Source organism: Gracilinanus agilis, chromosome 3 (genome assembly GCF_016433145.1).
Source record: "Gracilinanus agilis isolate LMUSP501 chromosome 3, AgileGrace, whole genome shotgun sequence".
NCBI classification, from domain to species: Eukaryota; Metazoa; Chordata; class Mammalia; order Didelphimorphia; family Didelphidae; genus Gracilinanus; species Gracilinanus agilis.
In genome coordinates, this window is record NC_058132.1 from 605,096,200 (window position 1) to 605,120,543 (window position 24,344).

The 24,344-nt window shown below is 35.3% G+C and overlaps 1 protein-coding gene across 3 annotated transcripts in view; it reads left to right on the plus strand.

The window, feature by feature from the left end:
- The window catches only part of UNC80 (unc-80 homolog, NALCN channel complex subunit), a 233,058-nt gene that overhangs the window by 8,140 nt on the left and 200,574 nt on the right, over nucleotides 1-24,344 (plus strand). For all 3 annotated transcript variants that reach the window (XM_044667510.1, XM_044667509.1, XM_044667511.1), the window contains exons 5-7: nucleotides 3,937-4,060; nucleotides 4,841-4,914; nucleotides 8,861-9,000. In XM_044667510.1, coding sequence (XP_044523445.1) covers nucleotides 3,937-4,060; nucleotides 4,841-4,914; nucleotides 8,861-9,000 — 338 coding nt within the window. The remainder of the gene's footprint in view (nucleotides 1-3,936; nucleotides 4,061-4,840; nucleotides 4,915-8,860; nucleotides 9,001-24,344) is intronic.

Genomic DNA, 24,344 nt, shown 5'->3' on the forward strand with positions numbered 1-24,344 from the left:
AGCCCTTCCACAGATCCCCTAACTTTTGTGTGGGGATTCTCACCCAATTCATTGCTATTATTGCTCAGTGCTCTGTACCACCCTTTTGTCCATGAGCCTGAACACTTCTGAAAAGCAACCCAGTTCTTCCTCATGCACAAAAGTCATGTTTTGTTGTATGTCTGACAAAACCCTGGATTTCGAGTTAGGAAGACTGAAGTTCAAATTCTCTGGAGACAATTATTAATTGTATGAGCCTAGGTAAATCACTAACTTCCTCATTCCTGGGTTTGTTTTCACCTATAAAATGAAGATAATAATCAGACCTTCTTCAGATGTTTGGTGGTTGTTATAAAGCTCAAATCAAATACTTTAAAAAGATAAAGATCTTTGCAAATCTTAAAGTGGTTTCTCTCTCATTCTCTCTCATAAAGTGGATCTTCTCTCATCCCTGAAATTTATTTTGGGCTTTTAACATCCTTTGGTCCAGATCAAGAGGGCTGATTTTGGCTCTACCCATTGCAGCCCTGGTGAAAAGGCATTTTCCATATCTCCTCTTGATATGGTATAACATCTACAACAATGAACCCTCTGGAACCAACAATGAAAACCAAGATGGTACACAATATAAACACACCCTAAGGATCATTGGTTTCTTTCTGATGCCTACTGACTATTTCCACTCCTGCATTTCCTCAAACTCTATTTTCTCATCAATATCCCCCAAAGCAGACAAAATGGGTTGGGGAGTTTTTCAACAGCTGAGGAGGTCACTGAGCAGAATGTGACAGTCAAACATGTTTTGGATATATCAATCTGGCTGGTCCATGAAGAATGAATGGAAGAGGTTTTAAGTGAAGGAGACCAAATAGGAAGTTCTAGTAATAATCTAAGTAAAAGTGGATCAATTAGGCACTATAATAACTTATGGGGATACAAGTATAAAACTGAGTTAATCAGGGTCAACTAGGTGGTTCAGTGGTTGAAAGCCAAGCCCAGAGATGGGAGATCTTGGATTCAAATTTGGTCTCAAATACTTCCTAGCTGGTTGCCCCTAGGTTGGTCACTTAACCCCCATTGCCTAGTCCTTACTGCTCTTCTGCTTTGGAACCAATATACAGTATTGATTCTAAGATGGAAGGTAAGAGTTAATAATATATATTTTTTTAAAAGTGAGATAGTTTCTGTTTTATAAAAGCTTATATTTGTTAAGGAAAAGGAGCATAATGTGTTCGAAGATAAGTAGATACAGGATACACACCAAATGTACAGTGACTGGGAGGCAGAGAGTATGGAAGATGGACAGAATAAAAAAAAAGGCCTCTGGAAGGAAGAGTACTTGAGCTGAGCCTGAGTGGAGATGGAGTTCCAAGAAGTGTAGGTAACAAGAGTGAGCATTCTAGGTGGGAAGGGCAGCTGGGCAATGACAAAGTGACAAAAGATGGAGTGTCGTCTTCAGGGAACATGGTGGCCAAGTTTTACTGGAGCAGAGACTGTGTGAGGGAGAGTAATGGGTAATCAATCAGGAAAGTGTCTTGAGCAGGGAAGTGGTATGGACAAATGTGAACTTTAGGACTCTCATTTTGGCAGCTGTCTGGAGGATGGATTGGAGAGATCACACATTGAACAGGCAGGCAGACCAAATAAGAGCTTATTACAAGAGTTCAAGTGAGAGGGAATGAGGGCAAACTACGAGTAACAATAGCTGGTAAAGATAAATTGGAAAGACTTTCAAAAAGAGATTTAAGGTACAGTTTTTTTTCTTAAGAGGAGACGCTTTAATTTTCATGTTTCTGCTTTTATCTTTCATGATTATAAAATAAATATCTCCACTATTTTCTTTTTTAGATGAATTTATTTCTTTGTTTTTAACATTCAACTTCAAAAATTTTGAGTTTCCATTTCTCTACTTTCTTTTCTTAAAAAACAAAAATATCAATAAAAAAATTGACAGTGAATAATGAAAAATACCCCTAGACAAAAAAATCCAACTACAAAAAATGAAAAAAAGAAAAGCGTTTGGTCTGTGAGCCTGTCTCCATCACAAAATAACCCTTAGTAAATAATATTTCTAAAGCAAGCATGTTTTTCCCTCCTCTTGCTTAAACACACCTACTAACCCTAAAAACAAACAACTAAGAGGTATGCTTCCTTGCCACTTGGAATTTTTTCTTTTGTAAAAGCTTATACACACACATCATGTAAAAATGAGGAAACAAAAACATTTACTTATTTTTATAATTGAATTTTATTTTATTTTTAGATCTGAATTCTCTCCCTCCCATTTTCCCTTCCCCTTCCCATTTAGAAAGCAAAACAAAAGCCATTACCAATATGTATAGTTACACAAAATAAATTTCCAAAATTTTCCATGTTCATGCTTCAAATTTTCAGTCTCTAGAGGTGGATTGCAAAATTCTAGAAGTTTCTTCCCCTTCTTCCTCTCACCCAGAAGTTTCTAATAGTATATGGCATTTCATTTATCTGCTTTAGCTTTCCTGAGAATGGACTGAAAGCTAACCCAGATAGGAAAAATGATTGTAGGTCTCTCAGGGTGTGTGGTATTGTTGATGCAAGTTTTGTAGGTTGTAAAAGACACATGGATAATAGGATATTATTCCCACTTGTTTTATGAGTGACAGTAAAATGGCAACATTCCACCTACCCACCAATCCATCCAATCAATTACCTCACCAATATTTATTGAGCACATTCTCTGTATAAGAACACTGTTTCTAAGGCAATAGAAGAGAAAATCAGAGTATGATCCAGGCCTGCTGTCATGGAGTAGTGTCTAGATGGAGACAACTAGGTCTTCTGATATCATTAATGAATGAATAAGGCATTTATTAAGGGTTTAGTTTATCCAAAGCAAAGTGTTGGGGATACACATTCCTTGTTCTCAAAGAGCTCATATTCTAATAGGGAGATAATACAAATGGAACATTTTAGCTACAAAACAAATAGAAGACTCAGAGTCCTTTGGGAACAATGGCAAATTAGGTATTAATGTTTCCTCTTTGATGTTATGTTCCCTGATAAAATATCAGTTTCTGATGTTGACCTATTTGACAGTTCTAAGGACTTTGGGGACCAGAACTAGCATTTTTAAGGCTCTAGCACTTGCAAGGCTGCATCTCCCCAGGGGTTCCTTTCTAGGATGATGGCTGAGGACCCTGGGATAGAAGCATTGCTCTTCTCAAGGTCTTGGACTTAGTGATATCTCCCTCAGGGTTTGAAGGAAGATAATGGTCAAGATGGTGGTGGTGGTTTGACTTGCCTGGCTCATGCTACCTCATGTCTGTCCTTCAAGACTTACCCCTCACCCCTGGGGCTATACAAACTTACCTGGCTTGAGTTAGCTAACAGCTGGTGGGGATGGTTGATCACTCCTTTCCCACAGGTGTTGCTTCCCAAAATGATAGCTGTATGGGCTAGGATAGAAACAAGCTGTGATTTTAGTGCTGCCACTCCCTGGGCTTCTGTGATAATCTTCTTGTTGGTGGTAATTGGTTAGCAGTCATGCTGTGCATAATGAGGAAAGTGGAATTCCTCTTTGCCATTATTTCTCAATCAATCAATAAACATTTAATAAGTGCCTAATTATTGCAGGCTAGTTTGGAAGCAGATATGATTATTGGAGGGAGGGCACTGCTCTCTCAAAGTTCTTGGCCTCAGGATGCTCAGGTATCTCCATCAGGGTCTCAGAAGAGATGGTGGCCAAGATTGTAGTCTTTTTGTTTGGTGGCATGTGTTTGTTTTGGTTTGGTGGTGTGTTGAGTTTCCTGGCATGTGCTACCTCTTGTCTCTCTCCCAGTATCAGTGCTTCAGCTAGGCTGGCTTCCCTGTCAGATTCTTTTTATTCCATGAAACTTATTTAATTCACCCCTGATATGAGTAGCCTTTTGTCCCCTTCTTAGGATCTAGATGAAGAGTCTTGCTTTTCTTTTCCACCAGGAATCTGACCTGACTTTCCGATTGGCCAGTGGTCTTGTTATTTGGCAACCAATGTGGGAACACAGACAACCTGAGGTCTCTGCCTTTACAGCTCTGGTGAAACCTATCCGGAACATCATTACAGGTAAATGGTTAGAGTCCCAATATATCCCATACAATCCCATAGAGTCCCAGTGAGGTAAAATAAAAAAAGATTCTCTTAGGAATTTCCTTCTTTGCTCCTTTCTCATTTGGCATGAGGATGGTAGGATGATTTTTTTCAATGAAGAAGTCATTAAGAGGGCAATTCCTCCTGATAGATGACTTTTGCAGTCTTATGCAGCATCTTTCAATCAACACACACTTATTAAGTACACTTAATGCTACAAAACCTAGCAAATGTATTTCTAGGTAGAAAGTAATTGTAAATTTTGATCAAATAGTGATAATATGTTGCTTTTCTTCTTTTATAACTTTGGCAAGTTAGCAGCTTTCTTTGTGATCCTTCACAAATAAAATGAAGCCTTTCCTGATTATTCATCATTCAATTCAAACCAAGAAGTGCCTATTATTTACAAGACACTCATGTTACCCCTTGCCCTCAGGTGATAGTATAACTGAGTCTTATTTTTAAAACAGGTGGACTTTATAGAATTAATAGTTATCATGCATTAGACAAGTAAGCTGCTGAATCATTGATAAAACAGTGTTCTATAGTAGCAAGCTTAAGGGAATAATTTAAAATATATTTTAAAATAAATTTTAAAATTGAATATGTGACTGATCTCAGGACATGTGTTCAGGAAAATAGCTTCATTATTTCTTCATTTTGCATAATATGTCATATTCCTTTGTTTTGATGCTGAAATAAAATTATAAAAAATCCTCATTTTAACCCTTCCATGAATTGTTTTTATCCTTGTAGCCAAGAGAAGTTCTCCAGTAAACAGTCAGAGTCAGGCTTGTGAGTCACCAAATCAGGGCACAGGACACTCAGAGGTAAGTTTATTAATATGATGTTAATGATATTCCTCTGAAGCACTCTCTGTTGCCCCTTCCTGGATCAAAGTAGCTCTGGTTCCTCAAAGACTATGCCTGAAGGATACAAATGGGGCAGGTTCTACCAAGCTGGACAGGCTTAGCAATGGCCTGGATGCCTGTTGTCCAAGAACCAGCCTATGCAAGCTCAAAAAGGCTTATTATCTCTTCATTCTGTTAATAATTAATTATTGATCCATAATTCCATACATAAAGATCTAAGGGAAGAAGGTATAATAAAATAGTAGTAGTATAATAAAATAGATAAGATAGTAGAGTTGAAAAAAAAACAGAAAGCTCTTTGGTCTATTCCCAAATTTGGCAGAAATTTTGAGAAGAATCATGGTATAATGATTTTCTATCCATTATAGAATTTCAAATTCTGTCTTTAATACTATGTCACTTAAATCCTCTGTGACTCAGTTTCTTCATCTATAAAATAAAGAGCTTGGACTTGATGGCCTCTAAGTTTCTTTTCAACTCTAAGGCCATGACCCTATGACCTCAGAATAACTTCTAAGAAATTCCTTTTATTTTACAGAGGAAAGAACTGAGGCCAAGGAGCTTAAATGACTTGCCCCAAGTCATGTTGAAAGCAAGACTTGCAGTATATTTTTCTGATTCCACAGCATTTGGCAGAGGAAATGCTTATACTAAGGGAATTATATTTCCTTAAATGTATAAAATAATAATGATGATGTTTATAGAAGTAATACCTCGAATATCTCTATAAGTTCTCTTAAAATGCTTCATTATCCTCTTTATCCATTCCCTCACTCAGATTTAATTTATGTACTCAGCATTATGCCATAAAGGGATACAGAAAAATAAAATGTCAATCTAATCTATCTTCTAGTACTTTAGAGTTTTCCTGGGGACTCAAGATCTAACCAGTATATACTAGCTCTAGCCAATATATAATCACATGTTAAATTCAAATTTCTATCTAGAGAAGAAAGAAAATAATGAGATTAATGTATTTTGGAGGTTCCAAGGAGAGAATGGGAAGTTGGGAGAAGAGGGAGTCTTTGAATAAATGAAACAGAGATGGAATAACATTTTAGACAATGGAGTCAACATGATTCAAAAACAGTGAAGACAGCAGCCCAGCTAAGGTGGAAGGCATGAATTAGGAAATTGTGAAGAATAGGATTGGATTAGATTAAACGGAGCAAAGTTATAGAAGGTCTTCAAAGCTATTCATTGATAATTTCTGACCCAGAAGGTTACCTTAACTGGAGACAGACCACTGAGCTCCCACATATTGAATCAAAAAGCCCTGAATTTCACACCAGACCAAATAACAATTTTTTTTAAATCTGATGATATATTACAATGAAGGTTTTCTTCCATCTCTGAATTGTACAAAAAGTAATCAGGAGGCAAAGGCAACAGAAAAGAGTGTTACCAGACTCTTGAGGAAAAAGTCTATCTACTACCATAGACAAGTGTCTGAATACAAATTGACACATACCATTCTTTCTTTATTTCCTCCATAACTTTTCTCCAGAGTAAACAATATATATCTGCTTTCACCACATAATGAACATGTATTGCTTGATAACATATGTACAACTATCTCATATTGCCTGCCATCCTATGGAGGAGGGAGCAGTGGGAGGGAGGGAAAGAGCATAGATCACAAAATGTCAGGAAACAATTATTAAAAAGTTTATTAAAATGTAAAAAAAAATAGAAATTTTTTATAAAGAGAGCTACCACCAAGCCAGCTCCCAGAAACATGTATAGCCTACAAGGCTCAGTATGTGGTGACAGCAAGAGCATAAAGCTAAAGTGAAAAATTCCTCTGTGGGACCCTTAAATGTTGCAGACATTAACTTTGGATGATGATTGGTATTGCATGGCAGCCTCCAGACAAGGACAATCCAGGCCCAGACTATCTGAGGTCCTTAACACTCTCCTGAGATGCTGTAGAAAGCCCTGAATATCCAGTATTGTGACCATTAAAGATCTAGGGGAGAGGGACAACTTCAGGAGGTGAAGGGCTGGCAGAAACCCAAACAACCGAGGGAGAGATGAAGTAGGATTGACCACCATACCCAAGCACACAGAGGGGGCCAAAACCAGCTCCTGGCACAAAGGGGCAATTCAGTAACTAAAGCCAAAGAGATGAATAAATCAAAGAAAACATCATTCGTTATAAAAATAGAGATCACTGGAAATATGGAGTAATTGTAACAATGACAAACAGACTCAAAGGCAGAGCTATGCTGGAGCCAGCTCACACAGGTTTGCCAAGGCATATTGTTAAATTTTCAGTGTGATGATTTGCACCTTAGAAATTGACAAATACTGCAAATCATTTTGACTTATTGTTTTGTTGACTGTCTAGACTAAGAAAGTGATAGAGAAAATATTAATATAATGCAGATCAAACCTAAAAATGAACATTGGGGAAGGGGGGGGCTGGAGAGCTAGATAAGTATTTACCAGCACACTCCTGCAAGGTAGTTTGCATTTTCCACAAGAATTATAAGAATATAAAAAAGGAAGGAAGAGATAAAAAAAAATGAAATAGAAGCTTTAGAAGAAAGAATTGAAAACAGAATAAATCCTTTAGAAAAGAGACTGGCAAATATTACCTAAGAAATAGAATCCTAAGAAATTTAGAATAGACCAAACAAATAAATGACTATGCAAAAGCAAGAAATAATAAAAATGAAATCCAAAGATTGAAATAATTGAAGAAATGTTAGGTGTCTTATATCAGAAACAATAGACCTAAAAAACAGATGAAAAAGAGATATTTTAAAAAGAGCTCATTGTATTCTATGAAAGTCATTTTTAAAAACCTGGATAATATATTAATTACTTAACATTAATTAATAATAAAACAGAAATGAAAACTGTCTAAATCTATTAGAAGGCAAATGTAGAAAAAAAAATCCACTAATAACCTTCCAAAGGAAATTCAATAGAAAAATCCCATGGATATTGTAGTCCAAATCCAGTGGTCTCATATCATAGGAAAATACGACAAGCATCCAGAAACAAGCAGTTGGAATACCAATGAACTAGAATCAGTTATTATTATTGTCAATGGCTCTTATCACCAAAACCCATGAGACTGAAATCTTATGTTGTTGAAATAACCTTATCTGTGAGGAGACTGATGAATGTGCAATTAACCATCATGGTAAAGGTTAAATATCCAACCAGAAAGATGGATCGGGTCTTACCTTTGATGAATGACTCCACAGAGAGAACCTTGTCTTTCAAATTTAATATGCAGTGCTTGCTTTTGTAGGTTTTGCTCTGATGCTTCACAGGTCTATTTTCTACATCTTCTCTTTATATAATTCACCTGATCTTTCTTTGATTAATTCTTTCGGGATTGCTCCTATCTTCCAAATACATATTATTCTGGCACATACTTGGAAAAGTTCCAACAGAAGACCATTGGACATTACATATCTGCCAGAATTTTTTAATGTATTTATCATATTTTCCTGATGTTTTCCTTCTCCTTAATCTTTTAAGTAATCGTGTCTTATAAAGGATAGCTAGCTATGAAGAGTAAAGGTGAGGAATAGAGGGGAATTTGCATAAAATTGTAAAAAATGAGATAGCAATAAGAATTTATTTTAAAAGGATTTTTGTTTCAAAACATCAAAAGATATCAGTAAAAAGTTATCTTTGAAAATAAAAGAAAAAAATCCTCAGATAAGCCTGATTAGTGACTGAATACACAGCTTGGCTTATAGTATGCAACAGATGGGGAATTTGAAGAACATAATGTTCTAAATTTGTACTTGTACTCCCATGATCAACTAAGAAAAAAAATACTTTTAAAACATCAAAATTCCATATATGTTAAATACTAGATAGTACTAGAATATGCATATGGAAACAAAATTAATTCTTGTTGGTTTCTCCAATCCACAAGGGTCTGCAGGTAGTGGGTGAATCATTCCAGTCAGATTCCATCTCACCGAGAGCCACCATTTCTGGCTGCCATCGGGGAAATTCTTTTGATGGAAGCATGTCCTCACAAGCATCTCTAGAGAGAGGCCCTGCACATTCCAGGTGAGGAGTCTTGATATGAAAAATGTGTATATATGTGTATGTGTGTGGACATATATCTGTGTGTATATGTACATATATATAAATGTTCATGTCACACAAAGTATAGATAGTATATATACATAGGTACCGTATATATATATATATCACAAATATTGAATGTTTTTATACTTCTTTTGCTCAAATATGTAAAAAAAATTTTTTTGGCATGTAATTTTTCCCTAATAAAATCAGTAAGTACATGTGAATCAACTTCCTGAAAAAAGAAAATCCTTCAAAATTTCACAAATCTTCTCTTTGGCTTCCATATTTTTTACAACAAAACCTTTCTCATTTGGGTGAATTGGGAGAAATATCTGATTGAGAGAAAAGTTCCACTTGGAGAATATTCTTAAAGAAATTCAGTTCTATTATTTTCAGTTAAATAGAAAGACTTCACATGAGGCTTTAAAAATGTTGCCTAGTGTGATAGCTCAAAATGAGTTTATTATACCAATTACACATAAATAGGTACTTTTAAATTGCTTGAGATTGTTATTTTATAGAATTTTAATATTTTCTCTATAATCTGGTTTATGAAGCTAATTTGCTTAGCTAACACATTCATTTTTTCAGTAAGTATTTATCAACATCTGTCTGAATGAGTAGATTTTAGAATTAGTATTATTTTATGACTCAATTTAATTCAATAAATATTAATTACCTAGTACGTGCAGGGCCCTTTACTCGTGTTGGAAAAGAAAAGATGAAAGAAGACATATCTCTAAAAAATTTGCAATTTTTTATGGGGAGAAGGCATGTAGACAAATGATAATACAGATTAAAACATGATGAGTGAATAGGAGAGGTCAGAAACATGCCACTGCATCTCAGATAATCTGGTTGTGCTTCATCTTGACTAATAATGGAAAAAGAATTTGTAATAATCAATGAATTTGTTTTTATTCACTGAAATAAGTGTATAATTGGAATCATTTATTTTTCTATTTTATTTTTATTTTTTAATTTTAATAACAAATGTCCACCTAAGTTTCCCAAAGTTATATAATCCATATTGTCTCCTTCCTTTTTTTCCTTCCCCCTCCCAAAGCTGACAAGCGATTCAATTTGTTTATACATGTATTATCACGCAAAACATATTTCCATAATATAATTGGAATCATTTAAGGAAGATTAGCATGTCCCCTTGAAAGGATGACTAGAGCCTTCCTTTCTAAAATTATTGTATGATCCACCTTCCTTATCTATGTCTTGTATTTATGTAATGGTTTACATGTTTTCTCTCCCATTAGAATGTAGGCTTCTTGAGGGCAGGGTCTGTTTCTGCCCTTTTTTTAATCTCTAGTGTCTTGTGCATAGTAAAGGATTGATACATATTTGTTGATTGCTAGTGTACAAATGCCTGCATGACAAGATAATAATAATAATTAGCTAATATGTATATAGCACTTACTGTGTGTCACATACTGTGCTAAACACTTTATGGAGAAGGAAATGGCAAACCACTTCAGTATGCCAAGAAAACCTCAAATGGGATCATGAAGAGTCAGACATGACTGAAAAAAAATGAACAGCAACAATTGCTATGTGCTTTATAAAGATTATCCTTATAACCACCCAGGGAGGCAGGTATCTCCATCTTAAGATGAGGAAACTGAGGCCAACAGAAGTTGGGTGATTTTCCTCAGGTGTCTGAGGTCAAATTTGAACTCAAATCTTACTTGGCAGCATATCTTTTCATCCTATTTTCATTCTATTAAGCTGTAAGTTCCCTTGGGGTAGAGACTGGTTTTATCTCCAGAACTAGATGGTCTAACCACCCAATTCACAATCTCTTTATGTTCTCAGAGTCTGGACATTTCTTTGCCACATCTTAACATAAATACTTAATAGATGATCTTCCCAATGAGCCAGAGCCCTTCCTTTGCTTCTTTTATGTTGTTTTTTTCAATACAGAAGTAGTAGAGTTGTCTGTATATTTTTCTTGCAATACATCTTCAAGACAATTGTCTTGCTACTTCTCCCACTTGAGCCATTTTGGGCAAAACTGAAGTTTATTATCTCATATTGTGTCCTTCCATTGGCCTTGGGATGATTCATAAAATTTCGATGATTTCAAGATCATGGTGTTCCATGCAACCAAATGCAATTACCTAGACAAGAAGGGTGTTAAAAGGTAAAGGGAAGTAAATAAGCATTTATTGAGCATCTGTGACACATTGTGCTAAGCCCTTTACAAATAATATCTCATTTGATTCTCATAACAACTCTGTAAGGTAACTGCTATAATTAGCACCCATTTTGCAGATGAGGGAAGTGAAGCAAAGAGGTGGCTTCTACATCTAAATTTAAGCACAGGTCTTCCTGACACTAGGCTCTGCACTCTATCCATTGTGCCAGCTAGCTGCCTGTTCAACAGATGGGCTATCTAGGAGTGAGCTATTTGAGAACATTGAAAGCATTGCACAGTTTGCCCAAGGTGATCACAATATAAAGACATGGATAATAGAATCCAAGAGCTAGAAAAGACCTCATCCAAACTAAACCTACACAAGAATCTTTGCTGCCGTGTACCCTATAAATTATCATTCAATCCTTTCTTGAAGACCTCCAGTGAGGGAAGAATCTGCTCTCTTATTCATTCATTGTTAGATAGCCCTGGTGATTGGAAGTATTTTTAATTTAATTTTTTAATTTTTAAATATTTTTCAAGGATGTATGATTTATTTTCTCTCTCTCCCCTTTTTCCTTCTCATCCCAGAACTGACAAGCAATGATTGAAAGTATTTTTTAATTTTTTTAATTTTCTAAATTTTTTTTCACATCATCCACCCATTGTTTACTTTGAGCCCACAAAGCATTCATTTTTCCATGTGATAATCCTTCATATACTTGAACGCAAGCTAGTAGGTTCCCACTCCTTCCAAATCTTCTCCTCCCCAGATTAAACATTCCCAGTTTTTCAACCAATCTTAATATGTATTATCTTAAGAACCTTGATACTTTTCTCACTTGTACCCATTGGTGAACCATTTCAACAAAACACAGTCCTTTTCTCTTGAATACTTTGCTCCTTATCTCATCATCTATCTTGTCTTCTCAAACTTTAGTCTTGGATTTCTCTCTCACATCCTCTTCCATTCTTTCTACTGAGTTCTGCTGAATGAAGCTGAAGAAAATAAGAAAGCCATGGTAAATCAATCTACTACAGATTCATACTGTAGAATCTCAACTATATCCTCATTGTAATAAGGCATTTTCATCTGCATAATTACCCCACTCACAACAACCATTTTTCCAAAAATATTTCCATCCCTCCTCAAACCTCTCAACTGAGGTGCTTGCCTCATATTTCACTGAAAAAACTGAGCCCTTCTTCAAGAATTCCCTCTTCTCCTCCCTGATCATTTCACCTTACCCAGATGCCTTCTGTCATTATCCCTGCCTTCCCTTCTTTCTCACATGAAGAGGTGTCTTTCTCTTTGCCAAAGCTAATCCCTCTACATGCACAAGTGATCCCATTATGTGATATCTTCTCCAGCAGATTGCCACCTCTTTCTATCATCCTCACTTTTACTTATCATCAATTTGTTCCTGTCTCCTGGGAGCATCCCTACTGCCTACAAAGATACCCATGTCTCCTCCAACCTCAAAGAACCCTGGTGATCCAGGCATCCCTAGTAACTATTGCCTCATCTCTCTCCCCCCTTTATGGCTAAACTCTTAGACAAGACCATCTACAAACCATGCCTCTACTTACTCTCCTGTTATCATTCAACCTCATGATTCAACAAATTTATTTCTCCAAAGTTACAATTATCTCTCAAATGCCAAAAGTAAAGGCTTTTGCTCAGTCTTCATCTTTCCTGACTCTTCTTCAACCTTTGATATGATCTCCTTCTTCCCCTCAATACTGTAAGTTTCCATGACACATCTCATTTCCTTCCTACCTATCTAACCACTTCTCAGTGTTCTTTTTCTAGATCATTACCTCTAATGGTGAGTGTCCCCCAGAGCTATCTCCTGGATCCTCTTATCTTCTCTCTCAAAGCTGTTTCACTTGAGGATATCATCAGGACCCATGGATTCAAATGTTATCTCTATGCTGATGTTCTTCCTAATTACTTATCCAATCCTTATGTCTTTATTGACCTACAGTCTCACATCTCCAACTGCCTATCAGTCATCTTGAACTGTATGTCCTATGGACATTTTAAATTCAGCAGGTCCAAAAGTAAATTCCTTCTTTTCCCTCCTTATTCCTATGTCTCCATTTTTCTTAAGGGTTCTATATTCTCCCATCACCATCACCCAGCTCAGAATCTATGTTTCATCTTGGACTCCTTTACCTTTAGTCTCTCTCTCTCCCCAACACCATCCAACATGTTGCCTACATCATGTTAATTTTTCCTTTCTAGCATCACTCATACATATCCCCTTCTCTCTTCTTTGACACCATGACCATTGTATAGGCCCTCTTCATCTCACACTAGGATGACTGCAATAGATTATTACAAAAAAATCTCTCCTTACAATAGTCCATTCTTCATTTAGCTTTCAAAGTGATCTTCATAAAACAAAGTGATCTTCATAAAACACAGGTCTGACCATGTCACCTTTCTATTCAGTTAATCCTAATGGTTCCCTATCATCTCCAAGACCAAATATAAAATCCCCTTTTAGATGTACAAAACCATTTATAACATTTTCTTTCTTTGACTTCTTATACCTTATTTGCCCCCATATACTCCATAACCCAGTAGGCCTGGCTTCCTTGCTAGTCCTCACAAAAGGCATTCCATCTCCCAACTCCAGATATTTTCACTGGCTCTTTCTCATGCCTAGGACTCTCCCTCCCCATCTACCTCCTGACTTCCGTGGCTTCTTCAAGTCTAAAATTGTACCTTCTGCAAGAAGCCTTTCCATATCATCCTTAATCTTTATGCCTTCCCTCTATTGATTCTCTACAATTTATCTTATATGTCTTATTTGCACAAGTTGTTTGCATGTTGTCTCCATTAATCTGTGAGCTCTTGAAGGGAAGGGACTGCTTTAGTATTGCTAGCACTTAAAAAGTATTGTTCTGAATTCCCAACCACCAGCTCTTGGACCCTGTGTCTCTTAATGCAATATAAGGTCATATTTCTTTTTGTTTTTTTATTGGAGAGGGCAGGGGATTAACTGCCATATAATATTAATAACTCATAGTGAGTCTAAGGTACTTTGGTCCTCAGATCTTTTTCAGATTATCTACCTATTCATCCCCCATCTTATACTAGTGAAGCTGATTTTTTAAACCTAAGTCAAAGATTTTAAATTCATCCCTAATGAAATTTATTCCTATTATAATGAGCCCAATGTTCTAGCCTATCTTGTTTTTGGATTAAGGTTATCATCTACTGTATCTGCTTTCCCACCTACTCTATGTCATCTGAAAATCTGACAAACATGCCATCTGGACACTGTACTGTCACTGACAAAACTCTTAAGTAGTGCAGGACTAAATATAGATACGTGACAGCATCCCATTAGAGACCTCCTTCAAGTTTATTCTATTGCTCCAGCGGAATTTATGTAGTTAATGTGACCTCACTGATGCGGTGTCTTCCTCCAAGAATATGAATTTCAACCTATCCTTGTCTAGCCATAATTTATGGTTCTTATATATGTTCTATGAATTTACCATAGGGATCCTTCTAGGAGATTTCTTCATAGGCACATCACATTATATATGCGAGTAGGGCATATGGTCTATCCATTACCCTTCACAATACACCATGTAGTCATGCATTTCTCTAAAAAACATCCTTTTTTACATAGTTCCTCTTGTGTAATTGGCCAAGTTAATTTCCCCCCAAACTATTTTTTATCTATAGACAGGGCTTGATTCCAAATTGTTGCAAGTCTATCCTGGATGAATGAAGATCATTTGACATTTTCCAATACCTTTTTAATATTTTATTTGTAAATTTGAGAAAACAGTGTAATGCTTAAATAATAACCAAAACTATGCCAAATATAACAAAAACACTTCCAAACTCTTTGATTGTCTATGTCAGATGAAAAGTTAAATCACAATATCAGTCTTCTCTAAGAGTTTATGTCCTCAATAATTCTTGAAATTTTAACCTCTCCTCAATTTGTGCCTTTACTATTGCCTTTAGACATGTTTACATCTCCTCAGCCTTTAAAAAACCTTCACTTGTCACTACTGTATTCTCGTTAAATTTTTTAAACTTTTTTACTTTTTCAATTACATGTAGAAACAAATTTTGTCAAGTGTTTTCTGATATTTTGCGTTTCATATTCTCTCCCTTTTCACCTCCCCTTTCCCTTCCCAAGGCAGTAACTAGTCTGGTAGAGGTTATACCAGTGCTTTCCTGCAGTACATATTTCCATATTCCTCATGCCATATCACCACAGTATTCTTGTGCTATCATTCCATATTTCTCTTTCCTTTCTCACACAAATTTGTGGTAAAATAATTTTCTGCACTCACTGCCTACATGTTCTCTTCTCACAAGCTATCCTCAACTCTGCAATATGGCTTTTGACTTCATCAATCAACTTAAAATGTTCTCTTTAAAGTTCCAATTGATCTCAATTACAAAAAAGGATGATTTTCTCTCAGTCCTAACTCATTTTGACCAATGTACTCTTTCTGTTGTGTTTGACACTGTTTACTACTGTATACTTGTAAATTCTTTCTCCCCTGTGGGTTTTTATAATACTCTTCCCTTCTGGTTCACCTCTAATCAGTCTGATTGATCTTTCACAATCTCCTCTGATGACTCATCATCCACTTTATGGTTAATAACTACCATTAGTCTCCATGGTCCTATCCTGGGTCCTCTTCTTCCTCTATATTTTCTCTCTTGTTACCTTATCTACTACTATGTGTTTAATTTTCATTTCTGTGAAATTATCTCCCCCTGGACTTCAGTCTTACATTGCCATTTATCTATTGGAAAATTCAACTTGGATATCACAGAGACACCTTAAACTTAGCAATGACTAAGACTGAACTAACATCTTCCCTTAAATCCTCCCCTCCTCAAAATTACCTAATCAAAGCTATCACTATTCTTCCACCATATTGGATACCTAACTTTGGCATTATCCTTGACTCCTTGCTCCATTTACCCCATATATCCAATTAGTTTCCAAATCTTGGTATTCCTGCCTTCACATCTCTTGCACCTGACCCTTTCCGAATTCTCACACATGCAATATCTCATCACCTCTTGATGAGATTCTTACAACAGCCTCTAAATTGGTTTCTCTGTCTCCAGTCTATCCTCTCTCCAGTCTATCTTTTTAAGATTTGGCTACCAAAGTAATTTTCATTTAGCACAGATCTGGCTATAGGACTCCCCTATTCAATGAAAACCAATTACTACCTGTTGCCTTTAGCATAACATATAAATTCCTCTATTAAGCTTTTTAAATTATTCACAACCTGTTGGCAACCTATCCTCCCATCATCACTGGGCATTATTGTTTGTTTCTCATACACAACACTCCAACTCCCATGTCCATACATTTGCAATCCATTTCTGATTCTCTATTCCTGGAATGCACTGCCTCCTTGCCTCATCCTATGTCTCTTCATTTAAGATATAGCTCAGACAATATCTTCTGTGTAAAGTCTATGATTATTGATAACTTAGATTTATTCTTCTGAAAATTTCCTGACCATACACTTTGATTATTTATCAACTGTAGAGGTTCATATTATTATGAATTTGGCTCAGTTTCCTATGTGTTTGAGAAATTAGACCTTTTTCAGACTGTGTATAAAATTAGATCTTTTTCAAACTGTCTATAAAATATTTCTACCAGTTTCTGGTTTTCTTTCTAATTCTGGCTGCATTGGTTTTGTTTGTGCAAAATCTTTAATTTCATGCAATCAAAATTATCCATTTTACCTCCTATAGTCCTCTTTTATTTCTTGTTTGATCACGAACTCTTTCCTTATCCATAGATCTGACAAGTAATTTCTTCTGTATTCCCTTAATTTACTTATGATATCACCCTTTATGTCTAAATCTTGCACCCATTTTGACTACTTTCTAGTTTCCCCTAGCAATTTTTGTTGAATATAGAGTTCTCAACAGAAAAGCTTTGGATCTTTGTGTTTATCAAATATTAGGTTAATATGGTCATTTACTTGTATATTTTGATTGCTAGTCTAGTTCACTGATCACCCATTCTGTACTTTAACTGTTACCAGATTGTTTTGATTACTGCTTTGTAGTAGAATTTGAGATGGAGTATTGCTAGGCAAAATTCCTTCACTTTTTCATTGATTCCCTTGGTATTCTTAACCTTTTGTTCTTCCAGATGAATTTTATTATTTTTTCTAGCTATATAAAATAATTCTTTGGTAGTTTGATTGGTGTGGCACTAAATTAATTAATTCAAAGAGTATCATTACTTTTATTATATTGCTTGACCTGCCCATGAGCAATTAATATTTCTCCATTTATTTCTGTCTGTCTTCATTTATGTCAAAAGTGTTTTTAATTGTGTTCATATAGTTCTTGGGTTTGGTTAGCAGGCAACCTCCCAAGTCTTTCTATTTTTCTCCTGGGCTTTGTTGGTAATATATAGAAATGATGATGATTTTGTGGACTTATTCTATGTCTTTCAACATTACTAAATTTGTTAATTGTTTCTGCTACTTTTTCATTGACTCTAGAATTCTCTAAGTATACCATCATATCATCTATAAAAAGTAATAGTTTTGTTTGCCTATGAGAAGTCCCTTCGATTTCTTTCTCTGTTTCTGCCGACCTTGAGTTAGCTATCAAAACCATATTTGTGGCATAAAAGAAATTTGGCAGGACTCCTTTTATACCTATTTTTTCCTAACAGTTATGTAATATTGCAATTAATTGTTCTTTAAATGTTTGGTAGCATTTATCTCTAAATTCTACTGGTCTTGGGGTTTTTTTTGTAGAGCTCATTTATGTCATATTCAATTTAACTTTCCAAGAGAGTTATTGAAATAATATTCTATTTTCCATTTTAATCTGGACAATTTGTATTTTCATAAATATTCATGCATATCATTTAGATTATCAATTTTATTGGCATATAGTTTGACAAAATAGCTTGTTTTTAAAAAATAAAACCAAATCATGGTTATTTATCAGTCCAATGGTCTTTTGGGTTTGTGTTTTTTAAATTTTTATTATATTAATCTCTCCTTTGATCTTTAGAATTTCCGGTTTGATGTTTAATTGGGAATTTTTAATTTGCTCTTTTTCTAGTTTTTTTAGTTGCATGCCCAGTTTGTTGATCTATTCTTTCTCTCTTTTGTTGATATTAGATTTCAGAGAGATAAAATTTGCCATAAATACGGTTTCAGCTGAATCCCATGAATTTTAGCATGTTGTCTCATTGTTGTTATCTTTAATGAAGTTACTGATTGTCTTTATGATTTTTTCTTTGGTTGACTCATTATTTAGCATTAGATTATTTAGTTTCCAATTAATTTTTATATATTTTTTCATGACCTATTCATCTCCTTAACATCTTTCTTGTTTATTATTTGATAGTCAGATTTATGTAGGTCTGAGAGGGATAAATTGAGATCCCTTAGTGGTATTGTTTTATTGTCTATTTCTCTTGTAACTCATATAACTCTTCCTTATATTTAGTGCCTCTCTGTTTAGTATTGATATTACTTTGTTTTCTATGGTACCTTTTAACAAAATGTATTTTCCCTGATTATCTCTTTTAATTATGCTTGGTTTTGCTTCTACTTTATCTGAGAACAAGTCCCATCCCTGTTTTTTGTTTGTTTGTTTATTTGTTTGTTTATTTTGGCATAATAGATCTTACTCCATCCACATATTTTAAACCTGTGTGTATGTCTCTCTGTTTCAAGTATTTTCTTGCAAACAGCACATTGTTGGATTCTGGTTATTAATAAATTCTGCTATCCACTTCCATTTTGTAGATGAGTACATCTTATTTACATTTATAGCTATGATTGCTATAATGGGGTATTTCCCTCCAACCTATTCTCTTCTATTTATCCTTAATTTTCTTCTCTGCCTGCTTTTTAAAAATCTATTTAGTTGGGGGGCAGCTGGGTAGCTCAGTGGATTGAGAGCCAGGCCTAGAGACGGGAGGTCCTAGGTTCAAATCCGACCTCAGACACTTCCAGCTGTGTGACCCTGGGCAAGTCACTTGACCCCTATTGCCCACCCTTACCACTCTTCCACCTATAAGTCAATACACAGAAGTTAAGGGTTTAAAATTTAAAAAAAATCTATTTAGTTGATTATAACCTCCCATAATTTGGCCCCTCTCTTGCCACTTCCTCTTTCTTAGTTCCTTCCTCTCCCACTTCACTGTTGGAATAAGATGAATTTCTTTGCTGAAATATGTTTGTGTGTGTGTGTATAATATATGGTGTACATGTATTTATATACATGTGTATGTGTAGATACATATTTACATAGAAATATATGTATGTATATAAAATTCCCTCTTTGAGCCAGTTCAGATGAGAGTAAAATTGCCTGCCTCCTTCCACCTCTTCCCCCCCCCCATTATAAAAACTCTTCCTTGTATGTCTTTTTTATGTAAAATAATTTTTCCCTTTCTTCCTCTCCTTTCTCCCTTCTCCTGGTGCATTCCTTTTACTCACCACTGCATTCTTCGTTTTTGTTGAGATAATCTCAATATAATAGACTTATACCTATGCCCCTGTCTCTGAAGACTCCTTCTAACTATCCTAATAAGGATAAAGTTCCTTAGGAGTTATATGTATTATCTTCCCACATAGTAATATAAATTGTTTAGTTTTATTAAGTTCATTATGACTTTTCCCTCAAGTTTACCTTCCTTTTCATTTCCTGAGTCATGTTTGAATATCAAATTTTCTATTCCACTCTGATCTTTTTATCAGGAATGGAAGTCATCTATTTCCCTGGAAAGATTATACACAGTTCTGGTGGATAGGTTATTCTTGATTATAATCATTGCTCCTTTACCTTATATAATCTCATAATCCATGTTTTCACCCCATCTCTTTGTAGAGGCAGATGCTAAATCTTGTGTGATCCTAACTGTAACTTAGTGATATTTAAATTATTTTTTTCTGGCTACTTTTAGTATTTTTCCCAGATCCAGGAACTTTAGAATATGACTATAATATTCCTGGGAGTTTTCATTTTGGTATTTCTTTCAAGAGGTTATTGTTGAATTCTTTATATTTCTACTTTGCCATCTGGTTCTATGATATCTAGGAAGTTTTTCTTTATAGTTTTTTGAAATATTATTTCTAGTCTCTTTTTTTTAATCCTGGGTTTCAGGTAGTCCATAATTCTTAAACAGCTTCTTTTCAATCTATTTTACAGGTCAGTTGTTTTTCCAGTGAGATTTTATATCTTCTTTTTTTCCCCCAGACTTTTGACTTTAACTTTTTTCTTGATGTATCATTGAGTCATTAGGTTCCACTTGACCAGCTCTAATTTTAAGGACTTTTTTTTCAGTCTTGACCTTCTCTGTCTTAATAGAAGATTTCTTGGTCAGGTTTCTTTTTTTCTAGTTTATTTCTTGACTTTGGACTTTATATTAGAGTTGGACTGTCTTCATTTATGGAGGTAGGAAGATGGCTAGCCTAACCTTCTGTGCCTAGGTCCATTCTTGGGCAAGCAAAAACAGATGAATGAAATGGGGAGAGTTCTATCCACTGTTCTCCAGCTAGGGCTACTATTCCCTTCTGACTGGAAACCATAAGCACTCCTATCTGCCCTGGACTGGGTAATGGGTGAAGCAACTGCAAATGATACCCAATCTTGCTCTTGGCACTAGCATGAGTCCTCCATAATGTCTTTCTGACCAGGAGTTTAGTCCCCTTACCACTCTTGAAGCTATCACTGCTGCTGCTACTGCCAGACATAGAGAGTGCTGCCACTTCCTCTAGTCTGCATAGTTTGTGCTGCTTTCTCCTCCTCCTCCCCTGCTCTCAGCCAGCCTCCATCCCAGTGTTCATAGGCAAGTTTCTTGGTCCTTCTATACTGTCCTGGGCTGAAAAAAGTAACATACTGTGACTTTTTTTGTTATTATGCTCAGAATTTGACTTGAGAATTTTTTTTAAAGTTGTTCAGAAGATTGGGTTGAGAGAGATGAGTAGAAATATTCAACTCCTTCCACCACCTTGGCTCTACCTAGACTAAATGTCTACCAAACCAAGCTTCATCTCTCTCCTAAGCTCCAGTCCTACATCAACAACTGCTGGCTGCACATATCTATATGGATATCCCACAGGCATCTCAAACTCAATGAATCCAAAAAAGGACTTCTCTTTTTCACCAAAACTTGTTCTGTTCTCTTTAACTTCTATACTTCTGCCAAAGACACCAACAAACTTCCAATTACCAAAGTTTCATCCTCAGAATTGTCCTCTATGGTTCCCTGTCCATCACCCCCCCCCAATATTCATTCATTTGCCAAATCCTTTACATTCTACCTTCACAAGATCTCTTACCTCCAGTTACTTCTCTCTATTAATATAGCTACAACTTTTGCTCAAGACTTCCTTGTTTCCTACCTGGGCTATTGTAATAGACTTCTACATGGTCTCTCTGTATATAGTCTGCCAACTTCTCTTTCCTATTCACACATTTATTAAAATACTTTCTTCTGCTTAAGAAGTTTTAGTGGCTACCTAATATTATAGCAAAAACTGGCATTTAGAATCCTTCAAAATTCTCCTCCAGCTTATTTTTTCATAATCATTTCTCTTTCCTTCATATCATGCACTCTGCCTTTCAGCTAATCAAGCCTATTTGCTCTTTCCTATCCACAACATTATATCTCTCACACTTATGCCTTTTCAGGATACCCCATCCCCAAAATATGCTCCAACCTCACATACAAGTCTGGGAACTCCTAGCTGCCTCTCATACTGAAATGTCACATCCTAGGAAAGACTTTTACTGACTTCCCCAGTTAGTGTTTTCCAGTGCCATCAACTGAATTATTTTCAACTTACTTTGAATATATTTTGTATTTATTTGCCCATATATTTGTTATCTGCTCCTATCAGCACAGTGAATAGAGTGCCAGGCTTGGATTCAGAGAGACTTGAGTTCAAGTCCAGCCTCAGACACTTACAAGCTAAATCATACTAAGTAAGTCATTTAAGAGAGATAATAATAGTACCTACCTCCCAAGGTGGCTGTGGGAATCAAATGAAATAATGGTAACAAATTATTTAGCACAATGGATGGTACATAATAAATACTGTGTTATTTATTTATTATTTCTATATTATTAAAGACAGGAATTATTTCATTTTTGTCTTTGTAGCTCTAATGTCTAGGATGGTCACTAAAACTTAACACACAAATCACCTGATCATTAGTGAATTAAATTGAATTAAATTTCATGGTAAAATTTCAAAGCCATAAAATTTAAAACTTACATTTCTTACATAGAAAGCCCTCTCAACTGAAGGTTGAGAAGCCTAAAATAGAAAAGATATATTTGTTTTTTATTTTTAACACAATTAAATTTGCATTTTTCTCAATTGCTACCTGATAAAGGACAACATCAACAGAGGTCTCTGAAGAAAATGGTGGTTTTTTATGCTCTTGCTTTTATCCACATACAGACACACACACACACACACACACACACACACACACACACACACACCACTGTTGAATTAGAAATGAGTCAGTGGCTCGATAGAGAAAATGAACTAGGAACTCTTTCTATTAGTTTCATTAGTTTGTTGCCATGGAGCTGACAAAACCCATAGACTTTTCTAAAGGATAGTTAAGGTCTGAACGTTGGTGGAACCCATTTAGTAATCACAGGAAAGAACAGAAGAGAACTTCAATAACTAAGGATATATATGTCCTGGCAACAGAAGCTGTTTACTCCTACCAACCTAATCCAATTATAGCATCTCTTTCATCATTATATTGAGTGAACCAAACATAGCTATTCCCTGAACTCCACACTCATTCAACTAAGGTACAAGTTCCTTAAATTAATATGAAATTCCATTTTTCATTACCAAAAGAATAGGTTTTAATTTCTGGTTCATTAAAAACACCTCATGGGGTCATGGCTAATTTTCATGGTTCAGAATTTACATCAATTTCCTTCTTAATTTTAGGAAGCTAGCCTCTTGGTCCAAGAGCAAATATCTTGTAATTCAACAGTCGAGCTTTGTAAATTTTCTTAAATAGGGACCTGATAACAGGAAAGTAACCACTAAATGTCCTTTTTAAAAGTCTTTTCTCTGTATATTTTTTAAAACCCATACTTTCCCTCTTACAAATGATACTGAGAATCTATTCTAAGGCAGAAACATGGTAAGGGCTAGACTTTTGAGGTTAAGTGACTTGCCCAGGATCACACAGGTTCTCTATATCTTTTGCATTTAGAAAACTAAATCTCTTCTTTCTTTTCCTTTTTTCTTGTCAATTCTTTTTGATCCTCTTGTTTTAAAAGTCTATTTTTGATCAAACAAAAAGTCTGATTAATCATGCCCTATTTGACTTTATGGGATGGACTCCAATTTTAAAAAACCCTGTATGTGAACATTTGAATTTAAGGGGCAGCTAAGTGGCTCAGTGGATTGAGAGCCAGGCTTAGAGACAGGAGAAGTCTTGGGTTCACATCTGGTTTCAGACACTTCCTAGATGTGTGACCCTTGGCTTTATCAATCTTCTACCTTGGAATCAAACACAGTATTGATTCTAACATGGAAGATAAAAATTTTTTAAAAAGAAAATCAATTTATAAACTAGATAAAATACCCAGGTTACATAAAAATATTTCTCTTTATAAAATAGTTCATAAAGCAAGAGTCCCCTTTTTTGTACCATAAGATTCCTTTAAATCATGGGTCCCTGGTACATCTCAAATATGTATTTAGTTTAAAAAAATTGATTTGGCTCCAACTTTACAACAAGATATATATTTCTTTTTTAAAATTTTAAATTATTTCCAAATATGTGTAGAAATACTTTTTTAACAATTGGTATCTGACATTTGAGATTCAGATTCTCTCCCTCCCTCCCTCCTCTCTTTCCTTCATGAGGTAGTAAATATTCTGATATAGGTTATACCAGTGCAAGGTATACACTTCTTAAAGCAAGGGGAAATGGCTTTAGAACTCAAAGATTGGTGGTTTGAGCATAATGGCTTGTTCTACTTTATTCATTTTTTTACTCTTTCTTATGCAGAATGGCTATCTAGATGATGGAGGAGGGGAGATGTGTGTGTGTGAAAGGAAAGTATTCTGTTATAATCTTTTGATTTTCCTTTTCTATTTGGTCTATCTGCTGTTTAATTTGGGTCTCTGATTT